The sequence below is a fragment of the Protomyctophum parallelum genome (assembly GCF_964188405.1).
Source record: "Protomyctophum parallelum genome assembly, chromosome: 6".
NCBI classification, from domain to species: Eukaryota; Metazoa; Chordata; class Actinopteri; order Myctophiformes; family Myctophidae; genus Protomyctophum; species Protomyctophum parallelum.
In genome coordinates this window covers 28544141-28563887 of record NC_139701.1, presented here as the reverse complement: position 1 = coordinate 28563887, position 19747 = coordinate 28544141, and the positions used below count along the sequence as shown (strand labels likewise).

The 19747-nt window shown below is 42.5% G+C and overlaps 1 protein-coding gene across 4 annotated transcripts in view; it reads left to right on the top strand.

Annotated features, from left to right (window-relative positions):
- Positions 1-19747, top strand: part of dock7 (dedicator of cytokinesis 7) — a 72931-nt gene that overhangs the window by 28274 nt on the left and 24910 nt on the right. For 3 of the 4 annotated variants that reach the window (XM_083767286.1, XM_083767285.1, XM_083767284.1), the window contains exons 15-31: positions 18-135; positions 518-588; positions 1976-2114; positions 2999-3100; positions 3257-3343; positions 4929-5160; positions 6092-6256; positions 7258-7427; positions 11980-12069; positions 13968-14063; positions 14197-14337; positions 14422-14535; positions 14904-15071; positions 15392-15531; positions 15943-16112; positions 18036-18214; positions 18321-18503. In XM_083767286.1, the coding sequence (XP_083623412.1) occupies positions 18-135; positions 518-588; positions 1976-2114; positions 2999-3100; positions 3257-3343; positions 4929-5160; positions 6092-6256; positions 7258-7427; positions 11980-12069; positions 13968-14063; positions 14197-14337; positions 14422-14535; positions 14904-15071; positions 15392-15531; positions 15943-16112; positions 18036-18214; positions 18321-18503 (2365 nt within the window). The remainder of the gene's footprint in view (positions 1-17; positions 136-517; positions 589-1975; positions 2115-2998; positions 3101-3256; positions 3344-4928; positions 5161-6091; positions 6257-7257; positions 7428-11979; positions 12070-13967; positions 14064-14196; positions 14338-14421; positions 14536-14903; positions 15072-15391; positions 15532-15942; positions 16113-18035; positions 18215-18320; positions 18504-19747) is intronic. The other variant, XM_083767287.1, reaches the window with a different exon arrangement.

Genomic DNA, 19747 nt, shown 5'->3' with positions numbered 1-19747 from the left:
GTTTATTACTTTTTCAGGAACCTCTTATATATCAACCCACAGAGTCTTAACTTTGCCAATCGCCAAGGTTCTGCCCGGAACATCACAGTCAAAGTGCAATTTATGAACGGCGAGGATCCCAACAATGCTATGCCGGTATGCCATGATAACATTTTCTAAAGACAAAACGGGGTATGGCCTGAAACTATTCCTTCATGTGTGGTCAAGTATGTGCTCGCCTGCTCTGCCACACATGATGCTTACAGACAAGCTTGTTTTTTCACAGGATTAAATAATGATTAATATTACATAGTTTTAAAAATAAATTGTACTGCTGTTGTAACTGGTAAGATGGTACATTTGCAACTGTAGCTCAATAGACCGCCCCCTGAATAATTCAATGTTACAAAAACCTATGGATGTGTTCACACACAGTTTAAATAAAAGGAGAACCGTGTGAACATAACCTAAATGAGCATGATGTGACTGTTATCCGATTGTCGGAATTATTATTAATACTATTATCACTTTTTCCTAGGTGATATTTGGCAAATCCAGCTGTGCCGATTTCGCAAAAGAGGCATACACGGCTGTAGTGTACCATAACAGGTACAGTAACTTTTTTTTAATTTAATTATTTTGGGGTATTTGGAGATAAACCAAATAAAGTCCCAGAGAAAACCTAAGTTGCTGTTTTTTTTAACCTGATGGATTAAAAATTAAATGCAAATTACTATCCCAAACTAATGTTTATGTATATCATAACTACTATTACTAATCCATGTCTTTAAGTTAACCTGTTGGATATTATCCAGCAATGTCCTTGGCAAAGGTTCCTCAACTCCATGTTCGAGCTCAGGGCGCTCTAATATTTTATCACCACTATTACGTGTTCTTTACGACACGAGTGGTTTGTCGTCTGTCACCCAGGGGTCACAACTCCAAGGTTAAAGTTAATCAACCTGTGACCGATGTGCTGGCCAGACCAGATGGTCATCCATCATGAGCTCTGCAGCCCAATCTCCTGCTTACGGTTAATGGTCAATTACAGACTGCATTTCACTCAGCCATCACACCATATTTCTCTTGTCGTCAACACTGTCAAAAGACAAATAGATTGCTAAAAGTTTTGGGTTCTGTGTAAGTTTTGACTTGAGCTGTGTTTACTCTTAGGTCCACACTCCTGATTCAAAGTTGTGGCTGGTTAAAATGTTAGCTTGTCTAAAACATTTAGCGTTGATCTATGTAGAAGCATTCCACCTTTGTACTTTTGTATGTTTTTGGTTTTGAGGTTCTCTGCTCAGCCAATAATGTGTTATCTTTTCCGTTAGGGAAAAGGTTGCTCCTCATGCTGCTCTTTTGCACCGAGGACTTTTCCTGTTCTTATCCACAAACGAAATGTTTGTTCCCATAAGAAAAAAAAAGTCCCCTTGTCTGCCCTTATGAGCCAATTTCCATCTGTATTAAGCATCTAAACAATCATAGTGGTTTTGTTGATGATGGGTCACAGGCTTTGTGGGTTGTCCTTTTGAACTGTCCAGCTGTTTACTGTGCCCTGGATTGCAAGTTTCCTCCTATGGGACTAAAGAATTTTGAACATGTTTTAATTTATATGTTCCTTTTTAGATTCCCTGACTTCCACAGTGAGCCTTCCCTCTGCCTTGCAGACCATACGTCCCAAGTTATAAACAACAAATTAGCCACAAACAGTAGACATTTTATTTTAATTATAGAATAATGGTTCTAATATGCAGTAGTGTGTGGGATGGAAACTTCCCTAGGTTGCTAGCTTGTGGCAGGTACTTCTCATCCTGGGCTAGTACCAAAACAACTCTCCACTGTAAACATGTTGTTACACATGTGCTGTCTGTGTTGAGTCTCATGCTATATCAACAACAGTTTAAAGGTTAGTTCTCAATCAGCTGAGGTACTATGAGGTCTGATAGAGTGGGATGAGATGGCAGATTACGATAACGATTCATATTGTCCTCTTAAGATCCCCTGACTTCCACGATGAGATCAAGATCAAGCTGCCCGCCTCTCTGTCGGACCACCACCACATTCTTTTCACCTTTTACCACGTTAGCTGCCAGCAGAAACAGAACACGCCACTGGAGACCCCTGTGGGATACACGGTAGGCTATGCGCTCATGCTGTGTTTTATTTACAAAACACACTTTTGCATTACAGGCCCTCATGTAAACTTAAGCTTGTTCACCTCACACACCGCACGCACGCACGCACGCACGCACGCACGCACGCACGCACGCACGCACGCACACTCACTCACTCACTCACTCACTCACACACTTTCTAGATTTTGTTCTCATAGCTAAGTGGGCTCACTTATTTTCAATATGCACATTGATCTACAACTTATACTTTGACTTATCTAGGTATCTTATACATACCTTTTTTTTTTTTTTTTTTTGTTTTGCGGCTTACGCCTTTTATTGATTTTTTAAGGGACAGATAGTAGGCTGACAGGAAACGGGAGAGAGATGGGGGGATGACATGCGGTAAAGGCCGTGTCGGGTCCGGGAGTCGAACCCGCGGCACACCGCGACTGGATCACCAGTCCGGTGCCCAGACCGTTACGCTACGGCCTGGGCCTCTTATACATACCTTGACGAAGGTCTTCACAGATGTATTAATATCAATTAATTAATTTTCAGTTAAACATGAGAGGACTGTCTTGATGGGCTAATATTTAAACATGTAACACATTGGAACCATGTTGGAAATATGATGTTTTCACTTTCAAATGTTACCCTTTGAAGTGTTGCTATTGTTCTGTGTCTGATAGTCCATAGGCTAAATAAAATCAATCAGTCTTTCATGCTGTGACTAGAGGATGGAGTTTGGTAAAACAGTTCGACTGAGTGTTAACTCTTGACATGCTGGTGCAAGACATCCAGTCTCTGTCTCTCTGCACGATTTACCCCTAATTTTCTTAAATAATTTGCACGTGGCAAAGTATGAAAATATATATGACAACGTGATTTGTTTTCCCCTTCAGTGGATCCCTATGCTACAGAATGGACGTCTGCGTACAGGTCACTTCTGTCTGCCTGTGTCTCTGGAGAAGCCTCCACAGTCCTACTCCGTTCTCTCTCCTGAGGTAAGACATACAGTGACTCCTCCTGTATGGGCCTTTGTCAGTTACCCTCAACATATGATAATTGGCATAGTGCAGTAGATGACACAGGAAAACATATAGTGATATAATGCTATATGAGTAAGCAACACTTGTTTAACACGTAATTTCATACTCCAGGTTCCTCTTCCAGGAATGAAGTGGGTGGACAACCACCGAGGAGTGTTCAATGTGGAAGTGGTGACTGTCTCATCTATCCACACACAGGTAATTTAAGTTAACCTTACCTTTACCATAGCCAATTAAACCCTAATATATATACTTGGTTGACTGTGCTCCCGTACGGCTCCATGGGTCTTCAACAGGGGATCCGGGACCCCTAGGGTAACCTCAAAGTTACCACAGAGGGGGTGCCAAATCCTTTTTTTATAGGATTTTTTTGAAACTTTCTCGAAACTAATTATACTGTAGATGTTCATAAAGAGCTTTCTGCACCTGGCAGTTACCGCGTTGTGAGCTTGTTAGATAAGCTAGATTTGTTTTATTTGGTGTTGAGGGAAAAAAGAGAAGACTAAGTACAGAGCCAAAGGTCAAGTTTGGTTTAAGTGGGTTAATGTCTGAAAATACACATCGTGTAAACAAAAAATGTTAATTTACACAGTGACAAGTGACAACACTGATGTGCTATCAAACAAGCCAATCATAGCCAATCGACGTGGAATATGAAAAATGTAACATAAGTCTTGATCACATGACTATGAGATAGAGATAATGTATACCGATTTGCATGAGGACTAGTAACAGCAGAAATCAGTCTCATGGTGGCGCTTTAATCTGTTTTGAAAATAAATTGGGTGGAGATTCTTCCTTGGCCTACTGGGAGTGTTTCCCGCCTATCCGTCCAGCGGTGCTTCACTACGTGTGTTACAATTTATTATCAATAAAGAGGTCAAAGTCATCTTTTGTGTAGATTGGCTATTTTTGTCATCAGGTCTGATTTCTGCACCACCCAGAAAATCATATGATTGATGTGTTTAAACTCCCCAATTCATTCCCCAAGTCATCAGCCATGACTCATAATGGTTTTTGAAACAATTAACTGAATTACTTTTACAGACTAGATTTTGAGTTGCTGTGGCAACACTTGCCTCCAAAAGGTCACCTTCTTGGTTAACAAGAACCAGGGAAAAAAAGCCACCGACACAAGATGGATGGTCATTGAATGATTTCCAGAAGCTTCACACACAAGGAATTTCCGTGAACTTTAAATTCAAGTGAATAAACAAAATCCCCAGGAGTCTGGAGTTCCGACATTTTCACTCGTTTGTGGGCAGTCGTTCCTCCATGGTGCCAGTTCATTAGCGTCTGAACCTCGCCTCACTAATAATTTACTGAGGTCCACTCCATCTCTTTGTCGGCCGTGGTGTGGAGAGGTCGACTGTGGTCCCTGGGATCCTAACTGGGGCTAATGTGCTCATAAATCACTGCTCAAGGCTAGATTAGACTCGCTGGGTTCTCCCATGTTCTTGCACCAACTTTTCTCTCTCTACTGGGGAGCTATATTGGAGCACATCCCAGTGTTGGTTCACAGCTATAGAACACGAAATCTTAGCTTACTTTTGTTTATCAAGTCCCTTTTCACTTTGACTGAGTTTCTTCTCTCTCCTCTCTACGTTATTTGTCATTGTTCATGTTTTCTCGCCTCTGACCCCCCTCCCCCCTTCCAATTACCTCCTCTTTGTGGTTTTGCTGCTCCACTCTTTCACGTTCCCTACCCCTTTCTCAACCGTGTCTTTTCTCTGTTTTATACTCTCTCTTTCTCCTCCACTCTTTCCCCCTCCCCTGCATCAAGGACCAGTACCTGGATAAGTTCTTTGCACTGGTGCATGCATTGGACGAGCACATGTTCCCAGTCAGGATAGGAGACATGCGCATCATGGAGAACAACCTGGAGGCCGAACTGAAGTCCAGCATCGCAGCACTCAACTCCTCCCAACTAGAGCCGGTGGTTCGATTTCTCCATCTTCTGTTGGACAAGCTGGTGCTGCTGGTGGTGCGCCCGCCAGTCATTGCCGGGCAGATAGGTGTGTGAGTGTTTGTCGTCTCAAGCATCCATAGTTAACGTGTTCAGAGAGACAATGTTTTCATTGTTGACCAGTGATATTTCTAGTCTTTCCGACCATTCAAACCGCTTTATAGTGTACTTCACATTCCACCATTCACACACACTGCAATGGCACAGATGCATCAAAATCCATGACACATTATGTGCTACATTCACACGAAGCAACCATGCAAGGCACCGGCCTGCTCATCAGAAGAAGAAATAATGAATGATAAATAGCAGATCTATAAGGTCACAACACATCTATGTGTTACATGCTGTGGGCTTGTAAATTGGCTATTTGCTATCAGGGGTTTACTGTCTTCGTGGATTAAAGTTCTTGACACTCAGCCAGGAGGAGCCACGGATCTAACTGGGAAGCTTCTCTACAGGTTCATGCTGGTGTTGTGGGTTCATGCTGGTGTTGTGGGTTCATGCTGAGCTTGTATTGGATCAGTGGCACGAGACCACTGATTGAACGCTAATAACCTGCTTCAAGTTTGAACTACCTATACAAAAAATCCATAGTTCACAGGATGTTCTCATCACAGTGTACACACTGTACACACGCTGTACACTTGTGCTGACTTAGTGAGGTTGCCGTGAAACAAATCAAATTCCATAGTTCAAACCATGTATTCGTTTTCGCAGCATACACAGTATACAGTGCTGACACAATTTCCTTATATGACCTTAACTGTACCTGAACATTGCGAGGCCTTTTAAACACACATTACCGAGTAGTAGTACCATTTACATTTGTTGGTAGCTTTCAGGTTATAAGCAAGTTTGAGAATGTTGTCATAGAAATGCACACACTACACAAAAAGGGTTTTACTGTGACAGTTCAAAGCTGCTTTCTGTGTTATCTCATTTTACTGTGTTTTCTCTGTGTGGGTGTGTGTGCGCAGTAAATCTAGGACAGGCATCCTTCGAAGTTATGGCGTCCATAGTGAACCGTCTCCACAAATACCTGGACACCAGCCAAGACATGCACGGCCGCAACAGCCTTCTCTCGTCCTATATCCACTATGTCTTCCGCCTTCCCAACACCGACCCCAACTCGCCCTCGCCAGGTAGACATTATCAAACCTTTTACCGCCTCACATTTAGATAGATTTTCATTCTGCATGTCCTTATCTCGCGCATGTGTGCATGGCATTTTAACCCCCTTCCAATGTCGACCCACAGCTCCCCTTCACCAGGCGTCTTTAACGTCAGAACATTTATCTACCATCTTTTATTGTTTCTTTCCTTTCTTTTGCCGTTTCTGTTTTGCATTTTGTCCCTCTACATCCACCTTGTCCACCGCTTGCCTGCCTGCCCACAGACTCCACCTTGAACTCAACAGGTACATTACTCCTCCATTCAAAAAAATCTGTTTACATGCAGGTGGATGTTTTTCAGTTCAGAGTTAATTTATTTTACTTGGTCGCCTAGCAAACCAGAGCTATTCATGGCATGGTGAAGAGCGTGATCAAAAGAGGCCACTGGTTGGCAATCTTGTTGTATAGTCGACTGGTGTTGCTCACCAAAAATAGCTCTACACCCTCAAAGCAGGATCATTACGTACTGTATTCATAAGTCATCTAATGTGCGAACAGACCTTATGCAGAACTTCTTCATGAACTGGACCATTATGTAAATGACAATACACTACCTTTGCTAGGTATTCTTTTTATCAAGCAATGTTATGGATTCTATGTGGGAAAGAGGCTTACAGTGTTCCATCTGACCCTATAATTGCCTCTGATGTCGCTTACCTATTTTGAAACCTTCCAATACAAGTACCCAGGATACAGAACCGGATTCACATTAGTCTCCTTTCTTTTTCACGTACAGTACCGTCTTTTTCCAGATGTTTATTTTGCCTGCCAAATATTCCTCATAATAGTCATTTTCACACAGAGAGAGCACACTATGAAGTAAAACGATTACAATCAAGTCCAAAGTCCAACTGTGTGTGTTTGTGTGCGTGAGTGCGTGCGTGCGTGTATATACACACACACACACACACACACACACACTTGGGTCAGCCATTGAAGTTGTCTTCTCATTTCCTCTGTTTGATTTCCAGGCCCTGGAGGTCTGGGGGGTTCAGTCCACTATGCCACCATGGCTCGTTCTGCTGTCAGACCCGCCAGCCTCAACCTCAACCGCTCCCGTAGCCTTAGCAACAGTAACCCGGACATCTCTGGCACGCCCACCTCCCCTGACGACGAGGTCCGCTCCATCATTGGCAGCAAGGTAAGTCGCTCCAATGTCTATTTACCACTATATCCCTATACACAATGTACTTGTTTGAATGGGGGGGGGGGGGGGGGGATCTATACTAGGCCCCCTCCTCCCCCTCCTCTATACTAAATCTCTTTACCGAAAATAGCCGATCTGCAAGCTTGTAGATATGTTATTTTTGCAGAATGTTCACCTTAGAATATTATGCTACGTGTTCATGTGGTTTAATACCGCATAATAGCATTTCAAGTTGTCTGCCGCTGAATACTTTTGGGGTACAGACAGTTATACTTGTGTCAGGACTTCAGAGAGTCTTGAATTGGAGAGATATGCTGCCATGTTAATGTTAGTGCCAGAAGACAATGTCAGTTGAATTCCCATTGATGGATATCAGATGATGTATTTAACAGATACCTGATACTAACTGAGGACCTGTGGATTTTGGGCAAAAAGGATGACTTGCAGAGACGTGTCAACTACGTGGCATGTGCAACCATATAGCCAACAGGCAAACATCAGCTAGGACATCTTATCTCTCTAACCCCTGTAACAGCAACCTGACACACGTATACCAGTGGACACCCATGCACACATGCATGATACATGATTAAAGCAACACTTAATTTGTAAAAATACAGGATATGCTATTATTCAGTTATATTTATTATATAGTTTGGTTATTATAATGTGTTCAAATGCATTTTTTCCTTGTGACCCCAAAAGTATTTGAGCAGTGATTACTAGATTAGGGAGTCATATGACATGTAGTGTAACTGTGATGGATGCTGCACCTTGTTGCCTTTTCTGCTACTTCTCAACTAAAGCCGTCTTTCTCTTGTCTCTGTTACTTTTTGACTTGCTCTGCCTGACGTCACAAGCAACTCTCCCCCTGTGTGATAATTACTGGGCCTTTTTAATAAGTGATGGCTAACCTTTGTTTGGGCCCCTTGGTGTCTTCTTCCAGCAGTCCTACTTAACCTGTTACTGTTCCTTGCCTCCTTCCCCCTGTGCTGCTCGCGTGTTCCCTTGCCTCCTGCCTGTCGTGTGCCCTTTGACCCCGGCACCCCTAGGGCCTAGACCGCTCCAACTCGTGGGTGCACACCATGGGCTGTAAGAGCGCCCCTTGGGGATCCAGCCCTGGGTCGGCTCCAGAAACCATGCAGGTGGTTTAATAAACCGCCCGTCCTCCCCTTTCAGTCTCACTGTTCACCATAGAGACATGCTGTGATGCTTTTCACTTTTGGTCTGCACGGTTTTGGTTATTGCACTATGCCAGCTTAGTAGACCATATTCATAATGGCGACCATTTAACTCACTTACTGTGTGTTGTACTGTTGTTTACGCATGCACTGAGCGTCACACTCAAACACACACGCCTGTGGGCATGGAGCAGACATGTCGCACATGAGATTGACAGAAATCTGAGACAAATACACTACTGCATGGAAAGTATTGAATTGTGCTTGCAAAGTTTTAAGCTAGCAGTTTTAGGTGTGAAATAAATCAAGATGGTGTAAGCTGTATTAGACAGACTATCAGACATCAAGCCTCTGTGTTCCGCCTCTCAGCACTGCTGCTGGGTAGGGCTGCTTCCTCGACCTGTCTGGATCGCTGGATTGTATTGCAAACATACAACTCTATGATTAACATAGCAAACACCATGTAATTATATTAGTAATTAAATAGAGGTTACAGTCGGCTGTATGTGTCAAATCCAAATATTGGTCAAAATATGACAGGAAAAGTCAATAAATAGTACACAATAGTAGTTTATCAGCACAAAACTTAGTTTCTTCATGCTGTAGGTGCATCATGTTTGTATTCTCGTGAATGCAAACCTATTAATAAATATCACCATAGGGGAGTTGTGTCCAGGCTGGGACCATCCTAGAGGTCTTGCTTTCATTGCAGCAGTTGTCCTGGACAGGACTGTTCATACTGTAGGTAGGCAGGAGATACAGATACTTGCTGTCCATTTTGGACAGCTCATTTGTAAATTTTATGTACATTCTAGTCAAGATATATAGTCCATGTAGTTGCTCAGTCTCGATTCATTTCACACCTACAACTCCTAGGTTAAAACGTCATTATTAATAGTTGTGACTGTATTCAGCAGTCCAATGTGTCTCAATGTGTCTCAGTCTCAATGTGGAAACGGTTGCTACGTGTTTGTCGCCCTGCTAAAGACGCTTCTCATAGCAGTTGAGCAAGACTCTAATTTATTGATGCCTCTTCGCGCCTCCTGCTCTGCTGCTTCCAATCTAAAATTAATCGGGAGTGTAAAACAGAAAAACATGAAGCTCAGTGCATGTGTAAAAGCATGTTACATCATTTCTTGGGGTTTTACACAGCGACTCAGGGTGAAAAACGGATGCAAAATGAATTTGGTCAGTGGGAGACGGACAGAATTGTATATTTCTGATACTTTTGGGCATTTCGGTATGTTTTTTAATATATTTTCCAAATGCAGTAGTTCCACATGAAGGCTCACTAATGACATCATCTATTCGTACTAGTCAAAAGCTACTAATAATTTACATATTCCCTGTATAGCTACTAAATATACCTAGTAAATACGCTTTTTCTTTGAAATATGGTAAATGTTCACTTTATTTGTACAACAAATATCACAGCTGTAAAGCATTGGAGATAATACAATGACAAACACTGAAGCATGTGAAAGAAAGGAATAATAACTTGGAAATGTCTTTTAAAACACCTTAGGAATGAGCTCCTGGTTGCTGGTGCACTGCAAAAGCAAAATAAACAAGACCATAACTTGAAGATATCACAGTTTCTGTGAAACCCTCCACCCTACTCCCATGATTCCACACCCCTCACATGGGAGTCACAGCCCGCCGTCTCCATCACAACCTTCAACTACCATGTTTAGTGTTCGCCTGTCATCCCTTCCTTCTTGTTTAGTGTACCTTCATTATTTTCTTCTTCTTTTGATTACCGGTAGTCAAGTAGCCGAGAAGTGTTTTTCAAGGATACAACACAAACAAATTCTTATTTATTTTAATAATTGACTAAATCCTGCAAGCTCATGATGTGATGCATTGCGACCTTGGATTGGACCTGGATTTGCCATTTAAATGTTTTTGTTTTCCTTTTAACCGATTAAAGCAATTAGCTCAACTGTTGCTCCCCTAATTCCAACTCCTATCTTTCTCTAGGGGTGCTGGATTTAGTATACAATCATAATTCTAGAGTCCCTTTTCAATCCACAGTGAAGTCATGATCACGAATTCTGAAAAACCCTACGTTACCCATCGTTACCTCAGGTTCTCCACATTTAAACTTCACTGTAAACCATTTGACACACTTTATCATCAGCATTTTGGAGTAGTGGGAAGAACAGCATAGTGTCATATCTAGACATCCATTAGCAGTGGAGAGGCTGGAGCATTAGCTTTAATTTCAGTTCCTCTCTTTCCTTCTTCTACTAACAACATATACTGTATATATTACATTAAGCATATCGGCCTCTGTTGTTTTTAACCCCATACTCTCCACTTTCATCCCTGCATGACTAACCAACCGACTAACCATAGAACTCACAGTGGCTCGAGCATGATGTGTGAATCTAACCATAAAACTCAATAACCATAGTGGCTGGAGCGTGCGTGCGTGCGTGCGTGCGTGCGTGTGTGTGTGTGTGTGTGTGTGTGTGTGTGTGTGTGTGTGTGCGTGTGTGTCGCACAGGTGTGAGTATCCATTTGGTTTTGTCTTTAATTGTCTATATTCATGACGTGATGTCTTTTGTCATTTTAGATTGATTTTAGTCTGTCATGTCTAAGTCATGTCAAGCCATGACTTAGAAGAACATTCACTATTGTCCACAGTTTCATAATATTAATACATTTGCAATGCATTTGTAAATATTATATTAATGCAGCTTTCTTCTGCAGTGTCAAAATAAATGCTCCAGCATTGACATGCCTTTAACTACCCAGTAACATGGCCCTCCTCATTAGCACTTTTGTCATTTTGTATTCCTATTTGACTAATTAAGTAATCCGTCAATAAGCGGGATGCACAATGACAGGGAATGAATGCCATCAGGTAAAAGCAAACATCCCAGGTGTTATCTCTGCAGGCCCTGTGCAGCCATTTACATGACACACTTTGCATGGCTTGTCATGTTTTAATTTCACTGGACTCACCATTAGTGAAGCTGTACACATTATGGGTTTAACTCTAGCAAGAATGCTTAATTCATACTCCATCGTACAATGGTGTCAATTGCTAAAAATAGTCTACCAGCCCACAACGTGCCATGACGTGTTGTGAGATTGTTGTATGATGAAGTATAAATCAAGGTTAAGCTGTGCCCCTGTCCTATCTAATTGTTCTGTGTTCATGTGTGATCAACATGTACGGATTGCAAGTTTGTTTTGTGCGTGTGTGTGTGTGTGTGTGTGAAGTCTGTGTGTGTGTGTGTGTGTGTGTCCCAGCAGACACATTTCGTTGTGTGCAGAGGAGAAGGAGGTGCAACCCCACTCTCCTGTTGCTCCTCCACTAACCTTGTTTGTCATCGTTCCATTCATCCCATCCATAGGCCATGGAACGCTGTGGCAATCGCATGTCTTCGCACACCGAGAGCGCCAGTTTCATGCAAACTTTAACGGGACGGTTGCCCACCAAAAAGGTAGAGCCAATTTGCACAGGGGGGAGGAGCTGTGGATGTGTGCCTCTGAATCGGTCAATGTCGTACTTGGTGGTTGTCGAGTCTTGTCGGATGCTGAATGTCTCTGTTCTGCCTCTTGTTCTGAATGTATACGAGCGGGCTGTGATGAGAATGCATACCTGAAATCAGGTGCAATTTATCAGACCATAAAACTTCAAAGGAATGAAGAAAACTGCACTCTTGCTTCACCACATTAATGATGTATGACTGTGTTTTTTCACTGTAGGGGTTAATATTTTCTATATAATCTGTATTTGCTGAGAGACGAGTGCATTTTCATCATGTCTTTAAAGTGATATGAGTGTTGCACATAAATGTGAATCTTGTTTAAGTTTGTATCACTAACTTTAACTCCTAATGGATCTTGTTTTCTTTTTTAAACCTCACTTTTTCTTTAACCAATACACCCTTTTCAGTTTTGCAAGACACAGGAGTGCTACTGGACTTTTTTTGTCTTTTCTTTTGTTTTTGTTCATAGATTGAATAGATCAAGACAGATATATACATTTTAGTTATGATTAATTGATTTGGATTATTGGTAATTGGGCTTTGATGGAGTTAATTAGGGTTTTTGTCTTCTAAGTTAATTTTACACAGTTCACGCAAGAGGTAAGCAAGTTAGTTTAAGTGATCAGGAGGTGCACGCACATCCCAGGCTAATTCAACGGGTGCTCGAACAAAAACAACAGACTGCCAAAGAAAGAATAAGTCTGCACACCGTTTTGATAAAGGCCACAGAGGCCGAAACGTTGTGCGTTTGTGTTTTTGAGTGGTGCAACCACTACAGAGCTGTGTGTGTGGGTGGGTGGGTGTGTGAGCACGAAAACAGCATGGTTGTTTTTCACCACCTGTGCGCAACCTAACACACACGCACATATTAACTGTATATATGGTGATTTCGGTGTGCCAGTACAGTACAGTAGGGGGTACAGTAGAGGGACCCCCACACGGTAACTGTCATTTCTCAACCGTTTCGGATCATGGAACCATAGAGGCCTGCTTATAACAGTATTACGCTGTCTAATCATTATGCTGTCTTTCCATATGGCAGCCCAGCACCACAACAACCTTTTGGCCTTGCACAGCCTCACATGGCCCAGCACCTCAAATATCTCCTGTTTCCATAACACAATATAGGCCTACCACTTCTCAAATCCACAGAAATGCATAGCAGACTACGGTCTTTGACATTCCTTTGTAATTTAAGTACATACAGTAGGTAACTGGAGATTGTTGCTTCTTAACATTACCTAATGTAAAGTGGCCAATTGTCCTGTACACACCACTGCAACGGACACCTATCCGTACGAACCAAATGGATCCTTACAGGTCTGTAAACCCAGAGTGTAAAATGGAAACAAATGGATGTTAAACTGTTTATTTAACACATGTACACAAAATTAATCACCAAAAATGGAAATCACAGATAATCCACTGCAAAAATATTACCAATTAAACAAAAATCGCAGCAAACTATATAAATGTTCTGAATTAGTCTACCGAAATCATGACCAGGGCCAGTAGCAAGCGGTGTTCTACTTGTCACCGTTTTCTTCATGTTTAGCCTGCCTCAGACCTCTCAGGCTGTGGGGCCAAAATTCTGTCCACGGTCCTTGTATATGGAAACTAACCAAACGATGGCACAAGCACACGATGCGGCGCAGGGACTGGTATGTGGAAACGCAGCATAATAGTACTGTATGTCATGTAAAGGTAACCCATTTTGAAACGCCTAAAACGAATAAGCAGTAACTTTATGTAAATATATAATGAAGATCCAGTAGATGAGGTAGACAGTTATAGTTTTAAACACATTTTGTCTTTTCCACTGTCTCCCTGCCTCCTTCCATCTCCACCAGCTCTTCCACGAGGAGTTGGCTCTCCAGTGGGTGGTGAGCAGTGGCAGTGTCAGGGAGGGTGCTCTCCAGCAGGCCTGGTTCTTCTTTGAACTCATGGTAGGAAACGAGACTACTGCAGCGTACACGTCAAATCTGAACAAAAGTATGATTATTTACATTTTTGGCATTTCTTGCTATGTCTGAACAAAATGTAACCGTTTCAAATATGTGTTCGACTCCCTGACCTTAGGTGAAAAGCGTCATCCAGCACCTGTACTTTTCAGAGCGTCTAGAGTCGCCAAGGAAGAACCGTTTCCCCGAACGCTTCATGGACGACATCACTGCCCTGGTCAGCACCATAGCTGGTGACATTGTCTCTCGCTTCCAGAAGGTAACTAATGGCAGAATCCAGTTATCTGTACCATATAAAATGAAATGTCTTGATTCCCTAATCTTGTGTTGTTGGTCCGAACAGGATCTGGAATTGGTGGAGAGGCTCAACACTAGTCTGGCTTTCTTTCTCAATGACTTGCTGTCAGTCATGGACAGAGGCTTTGTCTTCACCCTTATCAGGACATACTGGAAACAAGTAGGACATTTTAAACTTTTCCATTAAACTTAAAAGTGCAGGCTTTGCCTTCAAAATCTTAACGGACTAGAAAGGTGCACGCAGTGGAGCAGAAATCTCCACCATGAGGCACACCCCGATCCTAATAATCCTAATGTAAATGCACCACGTCTCTGTGTGTATGTACATCTGTAATCCACATAACTCAAGAACCATTTGCCCCGCCGACTTCTAATTTGACACACGCGTTCCACACCCCCATTTGAAAGATATTCGGGAATTGAATAGCTGTAGACATAATCACATTTATCCTTAGCCATTCCTATATTTGTGCTGCTGCGTCTGCAGCCATGCCTAATGTAATCCTCTCTGCTTCTGCTCATCTCCAGGTGTCCACAAAGCTTTACATCCTGCAGAACCCAACGCTGGAGTCTTTGAGGCTGGACTTCCTGAGGATTGTCTGCAGCCATGAGCACTATGTCACTCTTAACCTGCCCTGTGGTCTGCTCACACCGCCCGCCTCGCCGTCTCCCTCTGTCTCTTCAGCTACTTCACAGGTCAGTCGGACACATACTGTGGAAAGTCCAAAAAGTGTCAACTAAAGGTTTTTTCCCCACACCAAGAATATTAACTAATTATAACTATATAGTTTTAAAAATCATCATGCTAACTCAAGTAGATGGCAGAGTCCACTCCACAACAATAACGACAACAATGTTGGTGGACGATATCATTGGGAGCAATTTCAGAGTGATACACTGACAGCCAATCAGCTCACCTGAGTGAGCATTATGATCTGTAAAACATAATTGTATTGATCACTAAAACAAATAAAACAAACAAACCTTCATTTCTCTCCATGCTCCTCCTCATACAGAGTTCTGGATTCTCCACCCACGTCCAGGACCAGAAGATAGCCAACATGTTTGACCTGTCTGTCCCCTTCAGAGAACAACACTACCTGGCTGGCCTGGTACTGGCTGAGTTGGCTGTAATACTGGACCCAGACAATGACGGGTTGGTATACTTTGACTGTGTGTACGTATATGTACAGGCCAGCTTTGTGGTGTTGGAATGAAAATAGAGGTAATGTAGATTGTAGGACAATTATGCATAGCCTGCGATTTTTAGCTGGTAAGGACGGAAGTCAACAAGTCTGTCTGGGACTGTTTTTGTCAATGGAGGCGTGTGTGTGTCTGTCCAGAACCTTGTTCCATTAAAACTGGTTGTCATGCACAAAACGGTGTGGCCAATGACGGAGCAGTATATTGATCAGATGTGTGTGTGAGTGTCTATGCATTGGGTGACTTAGTGAGTTATAGCTATTTTCATATATGTATTTTTTTTACATCTTGATATTTACATTTTATTGATAAAGGCTAATTCTCTCTCTGCATATCTCCTTGTCATTCTTGCTCTCTGTTATAGGATGTTTGGGTTGCATAAGAAGGTAGTGAGTGTGGTCCATAACCTTCTGTCCAGTCATGACTCAGACCCACGCTACGCAGACCCCGAGGTCAAGGCCCGGGTTGCCACACTCTACCTGCCACTCATTGGCATCGTCATGGAATCTCTGCCACAGCTCCATGACTTCACAGGTGGGCTCAGATATTGTTGCCGTCAGGCAGAAACATCTTATCTCCTTTTCTTTTTAATTATTATTTTTGAATTAATGCCATACGTGATCATGCTATAGCAGCATCACACAAAAGCATCAAAAGTGGCCCGGACCTCTAGGGTAGCAATCCAGGCACCTGGGCTGCTGATGTAGGGTTATGGTTTGGGGTTCGACTCCTGATGCAGACAACCTTTTGCTGCTCCCCTTCTCTCTCTCACCCTGTTTCCTTTGATCTATCAATATAGGCAAAGAGCAAACAAATCTTTAAAAAACTGAAACGTTTGGACATTCAGGTTTCCACACACGCAAGAGATATGATATACTGTTACTGTACATGCAGTTATATTTTGTCCTTGGAAGTTATAAATAAATAAACCAGTGGTTTTCATTGGTTTTTATTGAGGTGGATTGAAACATGATGCAACAATGCAAAATACCTTTTTTCAAATATGTTTTTATTGAACAGATTATAAATTATTACAAACATTATGATATGAAATACTTTTTTTATGAAACAAAATGAAAAAAATTAAATAAACAAGACAAAAAAGGGAAAGAAATCCCTTAACCCTCCCACGCATACTGCTCAGTGACACTGCATACTATAATAAGATGATAGAAAGCTCATGGAAAACATCTGAAAAGAAAATGGCGTACAGTCAACCATATCAATGGTATCCTGTCTATTAATTGTTTCTACTCAGGTAATGGACAAGGGGCAGCCAAACCTTATCAAACTGGCTCTCCCTGTTTCTCAGGAAATACCTTATTCTCTCAAGATGAAGTGTAATTTCATTTAACCAGTGCTTAAATGCAGGAGCCTCCTCCTTCTTCCAGTGTGTCAGAATTAGTTTTTTCGCTGTAATCAGACCATATGAGAAGAGTTGTTTCTGTGCTCTTGTCAACATAGGCATGGAGTCTGTCAAACCCAGAATTATTAGTACAGGATCGGGGTCAATATGAATACTCAAAATATCAGAGAGCGTCTCAAATATCTTAATCCAATATCTTTGTATCCGAGGGCAAAGGGCGAAGCTATGAAGAAGATTTGCATCTATTGTATTACATTTGTCACAATGCGAAGAAATATCTGGGTATATGTTATGTAATTTTAATTTGGAATAATGGAGTCTATGTATGACTCGAAACTGGATAAGGCAATGTCTGGAATTGATAGAGCACGCATTAATTTCTTCAAGGCTGTCTTCCCAGAGCTCGTCTGAAATTGAAAGTCCCCAGCTCATTTTCCCATGCCAGCTTAATAGCTGATGTAGTAGGTAGGTTTGCCACTTGAAATGATTCATAAAGATGTGACACCCTCACGTCTGGTACTGTATTATTAAGAAGGAACCTATCTAGGGATGAAGGTGTAGCTCTCTCAAAAGTGGGAGAAAAGTTACGGATGTAGTTCCTAACCTGTAGAAACCTAAAAAAGTTACTCCTAAGGAGTCTATATTTTTCCTGCAGTTGAGCAAATGAGGCAAAAGTTCCACCCATATATAAGTCTCCAATTGTGCGTATACCCAAACCCTTCCACTGTGCAAACGTATCATCCAGTTGGGATGGTACAATGCAAAATACCTTAAGCAATGTAAATACAGTACATTGCAACTGTACTGTACCTTCTGAGAACCAAAAGGTTATCATATGACCTGCCAAGGCCATATTTACTCTGTGACATAATGTTCTACTGACCTAAAATGGCTTCTGGCTAATTCATAACTTTTCTTTTTGTTTCCTTTAACCTACGAGACTTGTACATTTGCCTTACCCAAGCCTCCTTTAAGTTTGATTAATACTTTGCCAATGGGTGTTGCGCACCGTAAATGGCTGATCTACAAGCTCACAATGTGTCACATTGCGAGCTTCTGGTGCATGACACGACCCCAAATCCTTCCAACAGAGTCTCATAACCAGTGGGGTCGGCCTGGTGGTCCACAAGGGGCAGCCGCCGGGGGCAACGGAGAGGAGGCAGAGGGGGACACCAACAGCATGATCAGCCAAACCGTGGCCATGGCGATAGCCGGCACCTCCACTGTCCCCCCGATGTCCAGACCGAGCAGCTTCGTACTCAACCCGCAGGTACGTTCCTGTTTGGGCTGTAGAGGGAAGATGGAGAGAAGTTTACGCTGTATGCACTTATCAAACCTTATCAGACCTCTTCTGTCTTTCTCCCCCTCCTCTCCAGACAAGTCGCCAACATGGTACCTTCTCAGCAGAGTCTAGTCGCAGCCTATTGATATGCCTGCTATGGGTGCTGAAGAACGCTGATGAACTGGTCCTGCAGAAATGGTTCACAGACCTGTCCGTGTCCCAGCTGAACCGCCTGCTTGACCTCCTCTACCTGTGTGTTTCGTGCTTTGAGTACAAGGTAATATCGACAGCCTTGGGGGTTCAATTGTCAACAGTAGACTTCACAGTTAATCTAGTTAGTCTAATTACCCTGGAAACGGTTGCATTAACTTACACGATACAGTCATGTTATCTTCATATTATTCAACAATGTTAAAGTTACTTTTTCAATTTAAGAGTTTTGGATTTGGGGAGAGCTCTTATTCGTTAACCTGCTAGCCGGGCTGGGCCGTGGCTCAGCGGTCCAGGCACCTTGGCCGGTAGTCCAAGTCTGGCAGTGTGCGTGGGTTCGACTCCTGATCCCGACGGCCTTTACTGCATGTCATCCCCCCATCTCTCTCCCACATTTCCTGTCAGCCTACTGTTTGTTCCTCTATAAAAAATAAAGGCGAAAGTCACAAAAAACTAAAAAACATAAATATACATTTTTTAAACTGCTAGACAGCTTAACATACTGCTTACCAAACAATCTTTACACTACATTCTGTTCATATAAAGTTGTTGTTGCTATTTTTCTTGATTAGTGGTGGTGAAGAGATTTATTATATCACAATCTCTTCTATGCCACGCTACAAGTTTTCCTTTTTCTGCTATGAATTCGGTTCTCTTTTTGCTGCTATGCTGTAGGTTCTCTCTGCTCTGTTTTGCACGTTTCTGTGCTACACAGTAAAATCCTCAGAACTTAATAGGAACTAAGGCCCTCATTTATCAATCGAGTGTAAAATCTGCCACAGATTCGAGTGCAGGTTTCATAGTACACCCACGTCGCCACGGCATTTATAAAGTGATCGCAAACAGCTGATCCTTCCTTAATTTTGTTCTCACGTTAATAAATGTCACGGCTGAATTTGATCTGGCACGCCCTAAGAAATCAAGCCTCTCCCTCGTTTTTGCGACCTGAACCACTGCTATACGATCTGGAAACCATGGTTACCGTGCCTTTCTGCCCGCCTCACCCCCCTCTCTCACACACACACACACAGACGCACACACGCTGCACGCACACGCAACTTGCAAGCCCAACTAACTGGTGTGTTGTTAAATAAATAAACAACGAACACCTGCATGAATTAAATAAAGTTGTAGGCCTACGCTGTCTGTTTCCCTCTCACCTCGCTTGCCTTGCTGTCATGCACGCACGCACCTACATGACACATTAAATAAAGCTGTCTGTTTCTCCTCTCGCTTCGCTTCCCTTGCTGCCCGCCTCACCCCCCGCACGCACGCACGCACATATCGCTATTTGCAAGCAACTGTCTCTCT